Source organism: Rhinolophus sinicus, linkage group LG15 (assembly GCF_036562045.2).
Source record: "Rhinolophus sinicus isolate RSC01 linkage group LG15, ASM3656204v1, whole genome shotgun sequence".
In the NCBI taxonomy this organism is placed as follows: Eukaryota; Metazoa; Chordata; class Mammalia; order Chiroptera; family Rhinolophidae; genus Rhinolophus; species Rhinolophus sinicus.
The window spans coordinates 22,295,431-22,310,757 of NC_133764.1; the positions used below are offsets into that span (position 1 = coordinate 22,295,431).

The 15,327-nt window shown below is 48.8% G+C and overlaps 1 protein-coding gene across 1 annotated transcript; it reads right to left on the reverse strand.

Annotated features, from left to right (window-relative positions):
* Nucleotides 1-841: 841 nt before the first annotated feature.
* On the reverse strand, nucleotides 842-14,831 carry HEATR9 (HEAT repeat containing 9). Its single transcript, XM_074320015.1, has 16 exons — nucleotides 13,742-14,831; nucleotides 13,389-13,504; nucleotides 12,098-12,147; nucleotides 10,717-10,898; nucleotides 10,339-10,465; nucleotides 10,073-10,129; nucleotides 9,826-9,882; nucleotides 9,100-9,157; nucleotides 8,611-8,741; nucleotides 5,329-5,511; nucleotides 4,613-4,705; nucleotides 4,392-4,511; nucleotides 3,263-3,336; nucleotides 2,749-2,800; nucleotides 2,221-2,307; nucleotides 842-1,996 (listed from the first exon to the last, which is right to left on the reverse strand). The coding sequence occupies exons 2-16, from the start codon at nucleotides 13,474-13,476 to the stop codon at nucleotides 1,613-1,615; spliced, it is 1,743 nt and encodes a 580-aa protein (XP_074176116.1). The 5' UTR covers nucleotides 13,477-13,504; nucleotides 13,742-14,831; the 3' UTR covers nucleotides 842-1,612.
* Nucleotides 14,832-15,327: the final 496 nt, after the last annotated feature.

A 15,327-nucleotide genomic window follows, 5' to 3' on the forward strand; every position in this document is an offset into this window, starting at 1 on the left:
TAAGAGTATTGGATCTAGGTGGCTTTAGTACTGGGCAGGCTCTGGTACACTGGTGGCGTACCAGATGGTGAGTGCTCTGTGCAGACCTTTATGCTCAGTGCTCTTAGATCTGGTGAGGATTGGTGAAATTAGGATGGAGGTGCTGCCGAGCAAAGACTGATATTGGCCAAATAATAAGACGTCCCCTGGAGAGACCCAGAAATAAGGAGGACGAAGGGTTGGAGATCTGTGGGCAGGATTTTGCAGGAGTTGAGAGTCTGAATTATGTAGTTAATAAGGCCATGTTTGTGCCCACAGGCTGTTAAGGCCCAGGGAAACGGGTTAAATTGCTTACTGGCCCTAAGGTGCAGAGTGGGCAAGAGAGGAAGATTGCTTTCCTATCTTTGGTCTTTGTGCCACGCTGTTAGAGGCAGTGTGCTTATACTCCAGACTAGGGAAACTACTCTTTCGATTTTTCTTGCAACTCTCAGTGAGACAAAACATGAATCTGGAAGTGGTGGGGAGATAAATCTGAGTGACACACTGTGCTGGATTCACATGAGCTGTTTGGACTACTCTAAAGCCTGGAGTTTGGGGAAGTGGAAGGGAGCATCTGCTTAACCTTTCTTTGCTTGGGAAGAACTTGATCTCCCATTAGATCTCTTCAATAAGATTGGGGCATAGTTGGGGGTGGCAGGACTTTTTAAAAAATCTCTGGTTTTCACAGACTTACAGACAACACTGAAGAGAGGAAAAGAGAAAAGTTCCCATTTGAGTGCCTACTGTGTAATGCCAGGCACTCTTATGCTTTGTATTTTTGTTTAATCCTCATAGGATCTCTCTGAAACAGTACATGTTATCCTCTTCATTTTGTGGATGAGGAACAGTCAGAAAGGTTAAATAACTTACCAAGTCAATGATGGACCCTAGCATTAGATTTCAGATTGCTGACTCCAAAGTCTGGGCTTTTTTGTTTTCCTTGGTGGAGGACATAGCTTGTTGCGATTGGTGTGGCAGGTGCTATTGGCAAAGGGAAACTGAAGCCTTCAGTAAACAGAAGGGAGAAACTAAGGCAGTTTGGGAGAATAAATAGGGTCTGTCAAAGGGAATGGCCCTGAGGTAGGTGGAAAGCAGGTGTCGGAGAAGAGACAGCAGAGAGGGTGGTTGGTGTTAGACTACAGCCTAATTATCTCCTGACCACTTATAGGGAGGTGGGGGCGGAGGGGGGGTTGGGCAAGTTAGCGAGAGGAAATGGCCCGAGTCAAGCTTTCCAGGATTTTGTCCTGTTTTCCCTTCAGCAGCTGCCCCTGGGCAGAGACTCAACTCTGTAGCTTTGTCTCTCCGTTCTGGGCAGAGACAAGGGCTTGATTTCGGGAGGCAGGCTTGCCATCCAGACCAGCTCTGGTTCTGTCCCCGTCTCTCTTCCTCATGAAAAGGACATGTGACTTGAGTGGAAGGAACACTTAACAAAGAGTGAGGAGACCTGTGGCAGTGCAGCTTCTGATGAAGTGAACAGTAGTGGTCGGCGGAGTGATACTCGTTTATTCGTGGAAGAGAAGCATAGGTTATTTCTACAGGGGAGCCTGGAGCATCCTTAGGGAGTGAGTGTGGGGGCCAGGCCCAAAGAACTGACCTACTTGGGGGTTTGGGCAAGGATCTGGAGTGGTTTCCTGATCCCTGGCGCCCAGGACCCTGTGGCCTGTGAGTTGTGTTCTAGTGGTTTAGAGAAACAGGATGGGAAGGCCGCGGTGAGGTAGCAGGCAGACCCTTTCTGGGCACTCAGCATTTTCTGTTGTTCCAAGGAGGCACTGGCCTTTGCAACAAAAAAGGGGTTCAGCTGTGCGAGTCGAAAATCTTGGATAGTTAACTCTTCTGGGTTCTCAGGCTTGTTCTGGAATCTCGTAGGCTCTGCCTTCTCCTGGGTCTTAGGTGCCTCGAATACCAAGAGAGCCTTGTTTTTCAGCTTCTTTTGGATCCAGGGATTAATTGAAGCCAAAAGAAGGAGTGTTTCTTGTAGCTGCATTGAAAAAAAGGCCCTGTGCTGGCTCAGGCTGGGAGGAGAGTGGATACCCAAGGGAGGGGGGGCTCTGGCCACATGCCACTGTGGCCCCAAGGAACGGGGTCAAGGGACAGTGTCTGAGGGCTCATTCTCTCCTCCCTCCTGACAGAGCAACTACGGTTGGGTAGCAAAGACTTGGAAGAGGGGTTGAGAAGAGGCAGAGGAGTGCGGGAATGACTTACAGTCTTCTTCACAGACTGGTTCTTTTCCTCGTCTAGCATGTCCAGGAGCAAATGGAACACTTGTGGACTGCGGATGCCCAGGGCGCCCTGGCAGACGCAGGAGACTGCTAAGGAGCCAGCCCCAGGAAGGTGCTCCCTCTGTGCTCTTGTCCCTTCTAGTGCCCCTGTGATGACCCTGTGGTCTGGAGAGAGGGGGAGATAGGCTTCCCAGCTGAGGTGTCCCTTTCCTGGTCTGTTGGGGCCACTGCTTTGGGTACCAGTGTACATTATGCACCAGCAAGAGTCAAGAGACTTTCTGCAATATCTGAGCAACGCCCCTCACACCCATCTCCTGTCCCTTATCCCACCCCACCTCCAATCCTGAAGAAAAGGTTACTTTGAACTCATGGTAGGGCTGGAATTGTAAAATAAGCAAGTGAGCAAACAGCCTCCCCAAACTTGACAGCCCTTTCTTCCCTCAGGAACTCCGCGCAGTTGCCTGCTGCCCCTGCCATCAGCACACCTGGTCAGAAGCAGAGCTGGCCTTACCAGAGAGACGACTGCTTCCTGGCGTGCAATGGCATTTGAGTTCATCAGTTGCCTGTGTAGAAGGGAGTGAGTGTGTTGTGCTCCAGTTAAGGGGCAGGGAGAGGAAGGCTGGTTATTTCTTACAGCCCAGAGCGAGTTGGGCGTAAGGCTGATGAGTGGTGCTAATGACATTCATTTCTCCCTCTTGTTTCTTGGGTCGGGAGAAGGGTTGGGAGGGGAAAGGCAGGTACTATAATTTGCTAAATGACAGACCTCACATCTGTCCAGAACTTGACCTTTTACAAGTCTCTTTCATGTCCTCATCTTAATTTGAGCTTTAGAGCAACCCTGAGTGGTAGGTGTTACCAGCCCCATTTTACAGGTGAAGAAAAGCCCAGGGGTCAAAGAGTGGCTTGGCCAGGGGCCTAGGCAAGTGAGCGCTGAGAACTGGCATCAGGTTTTCAGCTCCCTGACCGTCTGCCCCCTTCCCACAGGCTAGGATTTGCCTCTGGCAGCTCCTAGTCAAGCCACTCACTCCTCCACCAGGTTCATCATCGTAGGCTTCATCTTGAGCTCTTCCACAGTGTCAGCCACAGCCTGCCTCACAGCCTGAAGAGGGATGAAGGGTGGGTAGCAGAAGGAATGCAGGGCTGTGCCCTTACGTGCTTTACAAACCTTCATTGAATGTGTACTTTGTGCTACATACAGTTCTTGCCCTGAACTCATGGTCTGGTAGGCGAAGCAGACAAGTGAATAGGCCATTACTCTACTGTTAAGTGTTACAACAGAACTAAGTGTTGGGTGCACGTTGGAGGGTCTCCTAACTCAGTCTGGGAAGATCTGGAGGTAAAGGCTTAGCAGAAACCTGAAGGGTGAGTGGGAGTGAACCAGGCAGAAGGCTGGGGGCGGGGGGGTGATTTTCCAGGAAGCAGGGGAGAACATGTACAAAAACCTGGAGGCAAGAGAGAGCACAGAGTTTAGGGAACAGAAAAGAGTTCATTTTAGCTAGGTGCCCAAACTGGGACTCCTCAGAGTGGGGCACTCTGGGACAACAGGTATACATCAGGACAGGGTCATCTAAGCATCGCTGGTGTGGCTCTGGGGGCAGAGTGGGGAGAGGTGAGTCGGCCTTGGCAATGTCAGCCATCCTGAGGGCGTTGGGGAGCTACTGAAAAGTTTTGTGCAGACGTGAGACAATTTGATGTACATGTTAGAAAAATGTCTTTAGAAGTTCTGTGGCTGCGTTTCTAGTAGCTGTTATAAAGACAAAAGCAAGGGAACACAGCGGAAGGCAGATGCTGTTTGTGGTGATTTCGGAAAGCTTCCCGTAGGAGGGGTTGTTTGGACTGGTCTCAAAGGAGCCATCGGAGTTGACTAGGCAGGAGGTGAGAGGAGTGACTTACAGTGGGGGTGCATAGCATGCGGCAGTTTCCACCTGCAGAGGAGGGAGGGATGACTCGGGGGCATTTTAAGCTGAGAGAACTGCCTGTGCAAAGGCAAGGTGGCTTGAAAACGGGGGGTTGCATTAGGGAAATGGGGAGTGGGTTAGGACGATTGTGATACTTTGGGGGGCAGTGTGGTGGGAGCCATAGCAGGGGAGGTCTTCAGAGAAGATAACCGACAGCTTTGGGCTGCCTGGGCTTTGGAGCTTGGGTCTCACTTACGGGGAAGGGCTCGTTATAGGTCTTCACCCTGAGCAGGTCAAATAGGAGTCCCTCCAGCCCGTGTGCCTGGATCTGTTCCAGCCCGATGCTCTTGAGCATCTGGGTGGCTTCAAAGCGGTGCTGAGGTGGGGGTGGGGGGAGGCGGCATGAAGGACAGCCTTCCTTCCTCCTCCCCCTGCCCTGCCCTAGTGCTGGAGAAGGAGGGGTGCTGGACAGCTTACCTCCATGACGCTGGAACGGCACAGCTGGTCTAGGGTCGCCCTGATGACCGCAGCTGAGTGCACGCACATCACGGTGACCAGCATCCTAAGTGCCTGTGGGGGCGGGCAGGACAGGTGGGCTGTGCAGGGTCAAGAAGCATCCGACTGGCTGCGCAGATAAGGGCTGAGACCAGAACTGGTGGGGCAGGTGGGGTCCTGTCCCTCGCTTCGGCCTCTTGAGTGAGCACATGTTTATGTGTACGCATACAGAGGGTGCCAAAAAATGGACACGTTTGAAGAAAGGAAAACTATTAAAATTGTAATACTCAATATACACCAATAACAGAAGATGGATACAAGTCACGTTTGATTTCTGCAATGACAAGAGGTGCTCAAAGTGGTTACCATCAGCGTCCAGACACTGCTGATGATGGCCAACTACTGCTTGAGCAGCGCTGACCAAAGTGTCCACTTGCGTACATTTTTTGGCACCCCCGGTATATGCACATACATAAATGAACACTCGTACAAATCAAATATACACAGACACGTGTACACTTAGTCCCCATGACCCCATAGTCATGCATATACACGTTCACAAACACACAGGACCCTGCGGTGCTCCCTGCGGAAGTTCCTTTTCTCTGGGATGAGCACAGCGTCCAGACCCCCTGGAAGTCAGTGCTGACCTGTTTCCCCGGTGCTCCCCAGGGAGTGCAGCCTCCTGCCCCTCACACCTTCATCCTCTGGGTCATGGGCCCTTGGCACAGGCCCTGCAGCAAGAACTGCCGGGCTGCGTTGCTGCAGGGCCTCAGGAAACCCAAGCACAGGGCTGCCTCCACGGCTGTGGCCCTCGATGACTTCTGCATCAGCAGCTGCAGCACAGCTACCAGCTTCTCTTCTTCCCCGACTGGCGTCCTCTGAGGAAGACAGCAGGAAGACAGTACGTCTTTAGCCGGGCTTGGTTAAGAGGGCGATTCATTGCTGCTTCCAGACCATTCTCCCTGCTCCCTAAAGTGAATCTCACGTCATTAGATTATTTTACCCACTTCCCCTTCGTTTTGCTACTTGCTCCTAGGCCATATCCTCTCATTTTTCTAGGCCTTCATCTTGTGATTGGATCAATGGTACTCTCTTTCGTACTTCTGCTGTCTTAATTACTGGCGTTAAAAAAAAAATACAAGTACATGTCATTGATCCAGCTCCTCTCCTCTAGTAACCTTGTCTTCCACTCTGTCAGCCACTAATTCCCAGAGAGACTTCGTCATTACCCATTACTGTAACTTCTCCATGATCTCCGTTTCATGGATCCCGCTCTCTGACCACCATCTCCTGTCTTTCCAGCTCACCCCCCAGTATCAACTATCATTGGACTCCACAAAGACTACCAACCATAGAGCACTTGCCTCTGCTCCTCACCTTCCCTCTTTACCCAGCTTAAATTCCACGGTCCTGCTGTAGTAGCTTCCCTGCCTCACTCAATTCCTTTACCCCCTTCTTGCTTCATTGTATTCAACTCTCCACTTAACTCTGTGCCTGGAATAAAACACAGCCATGATGACTGACCTTGCTTTAAATGTATGAACACAAACCTCACGCAGACCCTTAATGCTGCCTGCTAAGCATCCTGTTTTTATCTGGGCAACTCTCTTTTCCCACCTTCCCATTCACACCCTTTCCTCTGGTACCGCTAACACTTCTCCTTTCTCACTCTCAGCTGATGACCTCACTTCCTACTTTACTGAGCAAATAAAAACAACTAGAAAAGTAGTTCCACAGACACCTAGCACCACTTCTATCCATCTTTCAACACCTGCACTCATGTTCTTCCTTTCCACTTGTTACTATGGACTGGGGCCATCTATCTAAAGTCAGTCTTTCCACTTGTGTGTTAGATGTCGTCCCTTCTCACCTACTCAAGAACATGGCTGCACAACTCTTCCCTTTCTTTTCAAAATTATCATTTCTCTAACTACTGGATCATTACCCCATAGCATAGAAACACGCTGTTATTTTTCTTTTTTTCTAGAATCTCCCCACCGTGCCATCTACAACTTTCCAGCCAACTTGGAAAGTTGCGTCTTCTTGCCATATCTAATTTCTTTCCTCCCATTTTCTCGTAAACCCACTCCAGTCAGGCCTTCATCTTCACACTGTACCAAGATAGTTCTTGTTAAGAGAGTCAGTGATTCCCACATTGTTGAATCCATGTATCAATTCTCAGTCCTTATTTTATACAGTTGATTTGTCTCCTTCCCTTGATAAAAGTTCTTCGCTTGATTTTCAGAATACTACACTCTTCGTTGTCGTCCTACTTATCGGTCACTTCTCGATACTTACTGATTCTTCCTCTTCTCCCTGACTGCTTAACATTGGGGCGTCCCACGGCTTGATTCCTGGTTCTTTGCTTAGCGATCTCATCTGGTTGAATGACATTAAATGCTATCTACATGCTGACAACTCATAATTTTTTTTTTCTCTAGTTCAGACTTCTTTTTTAAAGTCCAAATTGTATATCCAACTGTTTCCTTGCTGTCTCCCTTGGAGGTCCAACAGACATCTCAAACATAACTTGTCCAAAACTGGACTTCGGATATTACCTCCACACCTGCTCACCTGCAGCTTTCTCCATCTTACTCGATGACTGCATCCTTTAGTTGCTAGACCAGAAACCTTGGCTTCATCCTTGTTCCTCACTTTTATAGCTCACATTCAACCTGTCAGCTTTACTTTTAAAATATATCCAGAATTTAATAACGTCTTACCAACTCCACTGCAACCCCCACGGTCCAAGCTGCCACTATATCTCACCAGAATTGCTTCAGTATTCCCTGCTTTGGTCTCTGCTTCCACTCATGCCCACCCCTCACTCCCAGCTGCCTCCCATCTTTTCTCAACATAGCTGTCAGGGGGAAACTTTTGAAATACAAACTTGATCATGTTACTGCCTTGTTTAAAAACCTCTAATGGCTCCCTATTCCACTCAGAGTAAAAGTTCAAGTACTTACAGTTGCCCACAAGGCCACATGTGATCCAGTTTCCTGATTCCTTCTTTGACCTAACTTCATTCCCTGCTGCTTTCTCTGTTCCCACTCCACTTCGGCCACACTGACCTTGCTGTTGCTTGACATGCCAAGCATGCTCCTGCCTTAGGGCATCTGCACTGATTGGTCCTCGTGCGGGAGTGCCTTCTCTCATCTATCTGCAAGGCCAACCCCGTCCACTTCATGTCTTTGCTCAAAGGACACCTTCTAAATGAGGTCGTCCCTCTCTTCCATGTTTAAAATGGCAACCCGTCCCCATCCCCACTCGGCATTTCTGATCACACACATCTACGTCATTTTTCTATTGTACTTGTTACCTCTAACATACTATATAATTAAGTTGATTGGTTTTTACGTGTCTCCCCCCACTGGAATGTAATGTAAGCTAGCAGGGAGCTGGTAACTTGTTTGCCTGTTTGGTTCACTGATGTATGCCAAGGGCCTAGGAAAGTGCCTGGCACATGATAGCTGTTTAATTCCTATTTGTTGGGTAAATGAATAAATGAAGAATTCTGTTTCATTTGGAGCAGTGATAGGGTCAGAGTAAGAGGAACCCAAAAGGCAAAAATCTTGAGTCATTAGTGTCAGCGGACTCTCTTGGTCCCTGTCCCCTCTTGACAGAGGTTTTCCTTTAATAGGTTATTTTAGGGATGATAATGATGATGGGTACCACTTAAAGAGCACAGGCATTGAACTATGTATTTTACATACATTATTTCATTTAATCTCAACAGTGCTGTAAGATAATTATGATCTCTGTTTTAGAGATGGACAAACTGTGGCTCTGAGAGCTGGCTTTTCAGAGGTTGTATGATTGGTTAGTGGCTACGCCAGTGCTTCTGTTCAGGGAACTCCACAGGAAAATGTCTTTCCCATCCAAGCCAGGAGCTCAGCTACTTTGCCCCCGACCTTGCCCCAGCCAGCACCATCAGTTACTGCGTCCTGCCTTGCCCCGATTACTGATCTCCCAATCACCTTGTCTTTGGGAACAGCAGCCCAGGAGTTCAGAGCCACTCGGAGCCCCATCAGAGTATCCATCCTCTGCCTCTCATTTTGCCCCTTCAACTGCTTGATGAGAGACTGGATCACGTGCTCATTCAGGCAACCTGGACAGGGAGGGTCCCCAAGTCAGGGCAGAGCTTCAGGGCAGAGCCCGCTCCCTTCTGCCAGGATCCATTCGAGTCCACTGCCCTCAAGATAGAAGTTCCAAGTACTAGGTCCCTAGGTGTTGACTGTCTTCCCAGGATACCAGCGCAGCTGGCTGAGCACGACTGCAATTCCAGGAGTCCCCTCTTCCTCCCTCCCTCCCTCTTCTTTTTCACTTCACCTTCCTCTCTCTGCCAAATGCTAGGTTGGAGTAGGTATCCTCTCCACTCCCTCTGTCCTTACCCCAAGGGGAAAGTGACTGCACTGCCTCCTGTCTCACCTCCCCTAACTGCCCACCCACGGAGCAGTTCTACTCACCCAGGATGGCCAAGGTGCGACAGGCCTCAGACTTCACTTTCTCTGGACCAGTTTGGGCCTGATTTAAGAGGCAGGTGGTGGAAGTATGCCGTCACGTGATAGAATGTTAGAGCTTTAAGAATCTCAGCTTTTCATTTTACAAATGAGGAAACTGAGGCCCAGAGAGTGACCCGTCTCTGCTGAGACACAGAGTATAGCCAGGACGGTGCAATGGAAGGAACACAACTTGGAGGTAAGACTTTTGTTCACATACCTATGTGGTATCTAGTAGCCACATGGCCTTGGGCAAGTCACTTGGCCTCTCAGAGCTTCCATTTTCTCATTAGAAAAATGCAGATACCACTACCTATTCATAGTATTGCAAGATTTCAATGAGATTACAGAAAAGGGTGCGTGCTCTCCATTATAAATTGGCACATAAACATCAGTCATTGATTGAGTTGAGGTAGAGAATGAACTCAGTCCCAGGTCTCTCTGGCTTTTCAGTTGGGTGTCTTTTCTGTTAGACGGGATCTTCAGATTCCCCCTGCCCCATCCTTTTAGATCAAGCTGCCCTTCTAAGAAGCCAAGGGCATGATAGCAGCATGCTGAACACTGGCGGCTCTGTCCGCCGGACCTGACCCACCGTCCTTACACCCTGGTCAGCCTTGTCTGCGCATGTGCCCACGCTCTGGACACCTCGGACCCTGTTCCCTCCTCTTAAACTCCATGTAGCCGCAGACTCACCACCTGCAATAGTGCCTCCATGACAAACTTGTCACCGATGCCCAGGCACCCCAGGGCCTGCAGAACGGATAGAAGAAGAGGAAGAGATCTTGCACACGACTTCAGGAGTTAGCATCCTCTGGACATAGCTGGAGTTTGTTCTTGGAACACCACCCCATCCCCACCCTCCACCTCAAGCATCTTTCTACTCTCCAGCTCAAACAACTGCTCCCTGTAACCGTGCTCCTCCTCCCTTGCCACTTCTCACCTGTGCTGCATAGAACTGCTCATCCTCTCTGGGAGAGGTCAGGCTTTTTGTGAGTTCCTGTCCATCCAAGGGAGCCCGTGGAAAGGAAGAAAGAGATAAGCATAGCTGTGAAACTTCAAACTGAAAGGAGCTCATCCAGTCCAATCCCTTTTCCTTCCCTCCATTTCACAAGCTAAGATTGAGGGCTGAAGGATGGTGAGAGCCCACAGTAAGGGCACCCACAGGAAGGGAGTCTCCCCATCTTCCCTCCAATCATGGTCCCTGACCTTTAATCTTAGCCACTTCAGGGGGTCTCCAGTAGCGTGTAAAGGCTCGGATGTTGTCTGAGATTTTATAGTCAACTTGATCTTGGGAAGATGAACCTTTTGGATGGGGGTAACCTCTTTGAGGTGCCTGTGTGAGAAATTGCACAGGCAGCCTTGGTCCTCGTGTTCCCTCTCCCTCTTTACTTCACAAATCCTTTTCTGCCCCTGGTCCTCAATCCAGCTCAGAGATGGGACCAGAGGAAGACAGATGAGCCTCCTCCTACCTGAGGGTCCTCTCTGGCATTTGTGGGCTGACTTGCTCTACTTCCTGCCCCACACCCCTTCCTTCTCTTTCCTCTCTCCTAGAAGGTGAGGAGAATAGGGAGGGGCAAAGCACACCTAGGGTGATCTCTCGCTCTCTGCAACATCTTCTGGGCCTCCCGTTCCTGTCGCTGATCATACAGTGTGTGCCAGTGTGTGTAGAGCTCAGGCATCTTGAAATAGCAGGAAGGTACTGCATTGGGCGTGCTCGGATGCTGCCTCCAGTACTCTGGACTTGGGGGAAACTCTTCCTTTGGTATCTGGTGGGGTGTGAGTGGCAGAGTAGTCATAAGGGTCTTACTCAGACAGGAAAAGAGTCAGGGTGAGGGGACCAGGTGAGAGAGATGCCCTCCAGGCTCTTATCTAAGCTGGTGTCACGGCGACCTCCCACCCCACTGTGTGACTCAGGCAGGTTACTTCACCTCACCAAGATCTCAGGCTTCTCATCTGCAAAGGGAGCTAATAATCCCTGTTCTGTACCCCTCCCGAGGTTGGTGGGAAAAACCAGTGAGATACAGATTGTGCAGCCATTGTTGGTCTGTAAGTCAATCTGAGGACACAATTTGGTTAGTTGAGGATCTCGAAGCACTTTGAAAAGGTCACCTGGGCAAGGAGATGAAAAGGCAAGGGGTGAGTGAGATGTGGAGTAAAGGGAGGGTAAAAGGCTACTGCTCATTCATTCAGGTATTCAGGAGATGTTTATTGAGTATCTACTGTGTGCCAACCACTGTGCTAGGTGTTGGGGATGCGGTTATCATCCCTGCCCTCAAAGAACTTAACAGTACAGTTGGAAAAACAGGATTTCTTCTAATAATGTCTCGTACGCATTTGTGAACCTGCAGTTCTGATTGTGCGGAGGGCTGTGAGTGGTCGGGCTTTCTCTGGAAATTTGCTTAGGACCCATTCCTGTCTTTACACAGGCCTCTGAGTGAGAAGCGTCAGCCAGTGGGTCCCCGTTTGGTGATGGAGATCATAATAAGTTCTCAAGTGATTGTCAACGATTTTAGAAAATTTAGCGTTAGCTCGCAGTGAGTAGAGTTGTCAGAGTTAGTAAACACCAAGCAAATGAAAAACAGGATGTGCAGTTAAATTCGGATTTCAAGTAATGGATGCAATATTTGGGACATATTTATACAAACATCATTCATGGTTTATCTGAATTTTAAATTGAATTTTATCTGACACTTATGAGGATCCCTATGTTAATAAAAGTGACGCATTATTAAGCACTGCCTGCAAAGCCCAGGCTTTGTGGTGTTATAGCAACTGTACACAGCGAGCTGGGCAGGGGAAGCTCCTGAGGCTCAGGGAGGGAAATGACTTGTTCAAGGTCACACAGAGTTAGTGGCAGCCCCAGGGTGAGTGTCAGGGCCAGTTCACAGAACTAATGGGAAGGGGCAGTCTGCTGCCCCTCCTACTTTAGCAAAGCTCCCAGGGTGGCACAAGGTAGGGGTCTTACTTGGTGGCAGGACAAGGACAGATAAACAGGAGCCGAGGCTTTTCTGAGTTCTGTGGTACAAATGAGACAGCAGTTACAAAGGTGGGTTAAAGAATCATCCATTCAGGCATTTATTTATTCAGCATGTAGTGACCACTCGTACCAGGCACCAGGGAGGTAAATAAGGCATAATTCCTGTCCTGAAGGGGCTCATTGTTTTCTGGGTCCGTGCTGCTCAAAACGGGGTCTGCAGAACAGCAGGATTGCATAGACTGGGAGCTTCTTAGAAATGCAGAATCTCAGGCTCCGCCCCAGTCCACCCCAGGCTGACTGAGTCAGGATCTGCATTTTAACAAGATTTCTGTGCACTGTGAAGTTTGGGGAACACCGGTCTAGCAGAGTGGTTCCCAGCGTTGGCTGCGTGTTAGGATTTGGGGTGGGCACTTTTACTATGCCTCGGCCCTACTTAAGACTAATTGAGTCAGGGGCCTAGGTATTTTAGAAAGCTCCCCAGAGGACTCTAATGTGTAGTGAATGGTGAAAATTCTAATGTGCATCGGTCTCGTTTAGTGGTTCTCTAACTTGAATGGGAGTGAGACTCACCAGGAGAGCTTACTAAGTCAAGTACACAGTAACAGATGGCTACTAGACTTGGTGTGGGGATCTCATTGTCAGACATATAAACGTCGAGTCGCTGTGATGTACAGCTGAAACTAATACAAAATTGTACACCAGCTTAAATGAAAAAAACAACACAACCCCACAGATTTCTGGGACTCACCCGCAGAGGATTGATTCAGTAGATGGGGGGTGGGGTCGTCTGAGAACTTGCATTTCTAACAAGGTACTGCTTGAGAGCCACTGGACTAGCAGGTGAGACAGAACTGTTCTGTTACTGATTAACAAAGGGAAAGCAATGTGAAAACAGATAAAGGCACAGGTGGTATAGGTGAGGGGCCCCTCACCTGGCTGGGAGGATCCGGCAAGGTTTCCCTGAGCCTCCAGTCCAAGTAGGGGGTTAGCCAGATAGATAAGGGAGGAAAGAGCCGTAGGCTCATGAACAACGTGTGCAGAGCCGTGGCAGTGAGAATTGAGTCGAGAGCAGGGAAACACAGATACCCCACCTTAGAGGGCCCTATCCTGAGACTTACCTTGAGGGCTGTAGGGAGCCATTAAAGTGTCCACGGGCCTGCCCTGACCCTTCCCATGGGTTTGCTGAATTCCCCCAGGCCCCTGCCTGGAAGTAGGACTCAGGGAGCTTTCCTTTTCTGGCCCCAGCCCCTGATTCCGTTCCTGTCCATTCCAACCTCACCTTTGTTCCTTCCTGGATATTCCAGCCATGGGTACTTGAGCATTGACCTGGAGATATCAAAGATATCGACTGAAGGTTTGTAGTCCATCCTCTTCTCCTGGTGGGGCCAGAGGGACCTTGGGCGGGGTGAGGGTGGTGGTGAGATACGCGGCCTTTGGGGGAGTGGTCGCACAGCTAGGGAGACCTGTCTGTGCGACCACAGGAGGGACACGGGTGAGGAGTCTGGGCTTTTGGAGATAGAAGCTTCCAAGTGCTGAGCAACCAGATCTCCTAGGTAAATAGAATCCTCTAGTTCTGTTCCTGAGCCCCAGCCCTGGCATTGACTGGCCCGTGGATTTAGCTAGTCATTTTACCTCCGGGAACGTCAGTTTCCTCATCTAAAAAGTGGGAAAGTTATGCCTGTCTGGCTGACCAGATGGGATAGGGTGAGGCATAACTTCAAATAGAAAGTCAAAGCATTTGATGAACTGACAAGCTCCTGCAAGCCCGTGGTAGGAGGAGGGGTGATTCTTATGATTGGTGGGTCGTTAGGAACATGTCAGAGATGGGAAGGGCCCTCTTATACACACACTTCCCCCCTGGGCAGCAAGAGACAACTCTTAACTGTGGTAAAGAGCTGCCGTTCACACCTCCTACTTTTGTATATGCTGTTTCCTCTGCCTGTCCGGCCTTTTCCACCTGTTAAATACTTTCTCAAATCTTTCAAACTCTATTTAAATGTTACCTCGTTTCTTCGGTCTCCTTTCTCCCCCAGGCACCCTGCCTCCCCACATTCAGGCATAGTTCCCCTAACCCCCAATGCACCTACAGCCTTTTGTATACTTGCTTTTCTTTCAAGTGTTGATAATATGTTAAATCTGCTCATAGGTCCATCCATCGTCCTCACTGGACTGTGAACGGCCTAAAAGTAAAGATTGTGGCTGGTAGCTCATTCTCTCTTTATTCCACTCCCACCCACTTCCCACTGCCTAGCATAGCGCCTGGCACATAGCAGGCAGCTCACTGTAGCAAGAAAATGGGGGCCACCAGTCATCAGACACAACGTCACCACCAGGAAACTGGCATCTCGTGTCCTGATGTGCTGCACTGGGAAAGACAGCCTCGCTCCTGTGATATTCCTGCCAAAAAGGTTTATCCTGAATATAGTTATGAGGAAATAATCAGGCAAATTCAAATGAGAAAATATTCTACAAAAGTCTGATTTGAACTCCTAAAAAGCATCAAATGTACTTAAAGACAAAAAAGTCTGTTAAAGGACACTAAAAAGACATGACAGCTAAATTCAATTTGTGTACTTAGTTGTATCCTGGATAAAAAAAAAAAAAGCTATAAAGGACATTGGGACAATTGTGGAGATTTGATCATGGACTGTTTATTAGAAAATAATGTGTCAATGGTAAGTTTCCCGGGTATGTGATATGTACTGAAACTCTTAGGGGTGAAGTGATATCTCATGTGCAATTTACTCTCAGATTAAGAAAAAACTGCATATACCAACCATACATGCACACACATGTGCGCACACACACATGCACGTAGGTAAATCAAATGATGTAAAATGTTAATATTTGAATCCAGATGGGTATATGGATGTATTCTGACAAACTTCTGTAGGTGTTAAATTTTGCAAATTAAAGATGAAAAAAAAGGGTGGGCTTTGGCATTAGACCTGGTGGGTTTAAATGTCTATTGTAACCTCCCCACCCCACCCCACCACCTTTTATTTATTTATTTTTTACTTTGGGGCTTTAGGTAAGTTATTTCCTTCTCTTGCCAGGGTTTTCCCAACTGTAAACAGCGCTACTGATACTGCCTACCCCAAAGGGTTGTCATGATGGAAGATGATGTGTGCAAGGGGCTGACAGTGCCTGGCACATAAGGACCTCCCCGCTGTGCGGGCTGTAAATACCTATTGTCAATACCTATTCAGGTGAAGGGA

Coding starts and splice junctions, on each gene's coding strand:
- HEATR9 (XM_074320015.1), bottom strand. CDS start 13,476: ATGGACTACAAACCTTCAGTCGATATCTTTGATATCTCCAGGTCAATG. Junction 10,466..10,716: donor AGAGCGAGAGATCACCCTAG/GTGTGCTTTGCC, acceptor TTTCTCACACAG/GCACCTCAAAGAGGTTACCC. Junction 4,706..5,328: donor CCATGACCCAGAGGATGAAG/GTGTGAGGGGCA, acceptor CCGCCCCCACAG/GCACTTAGGATGCTGGTCAC.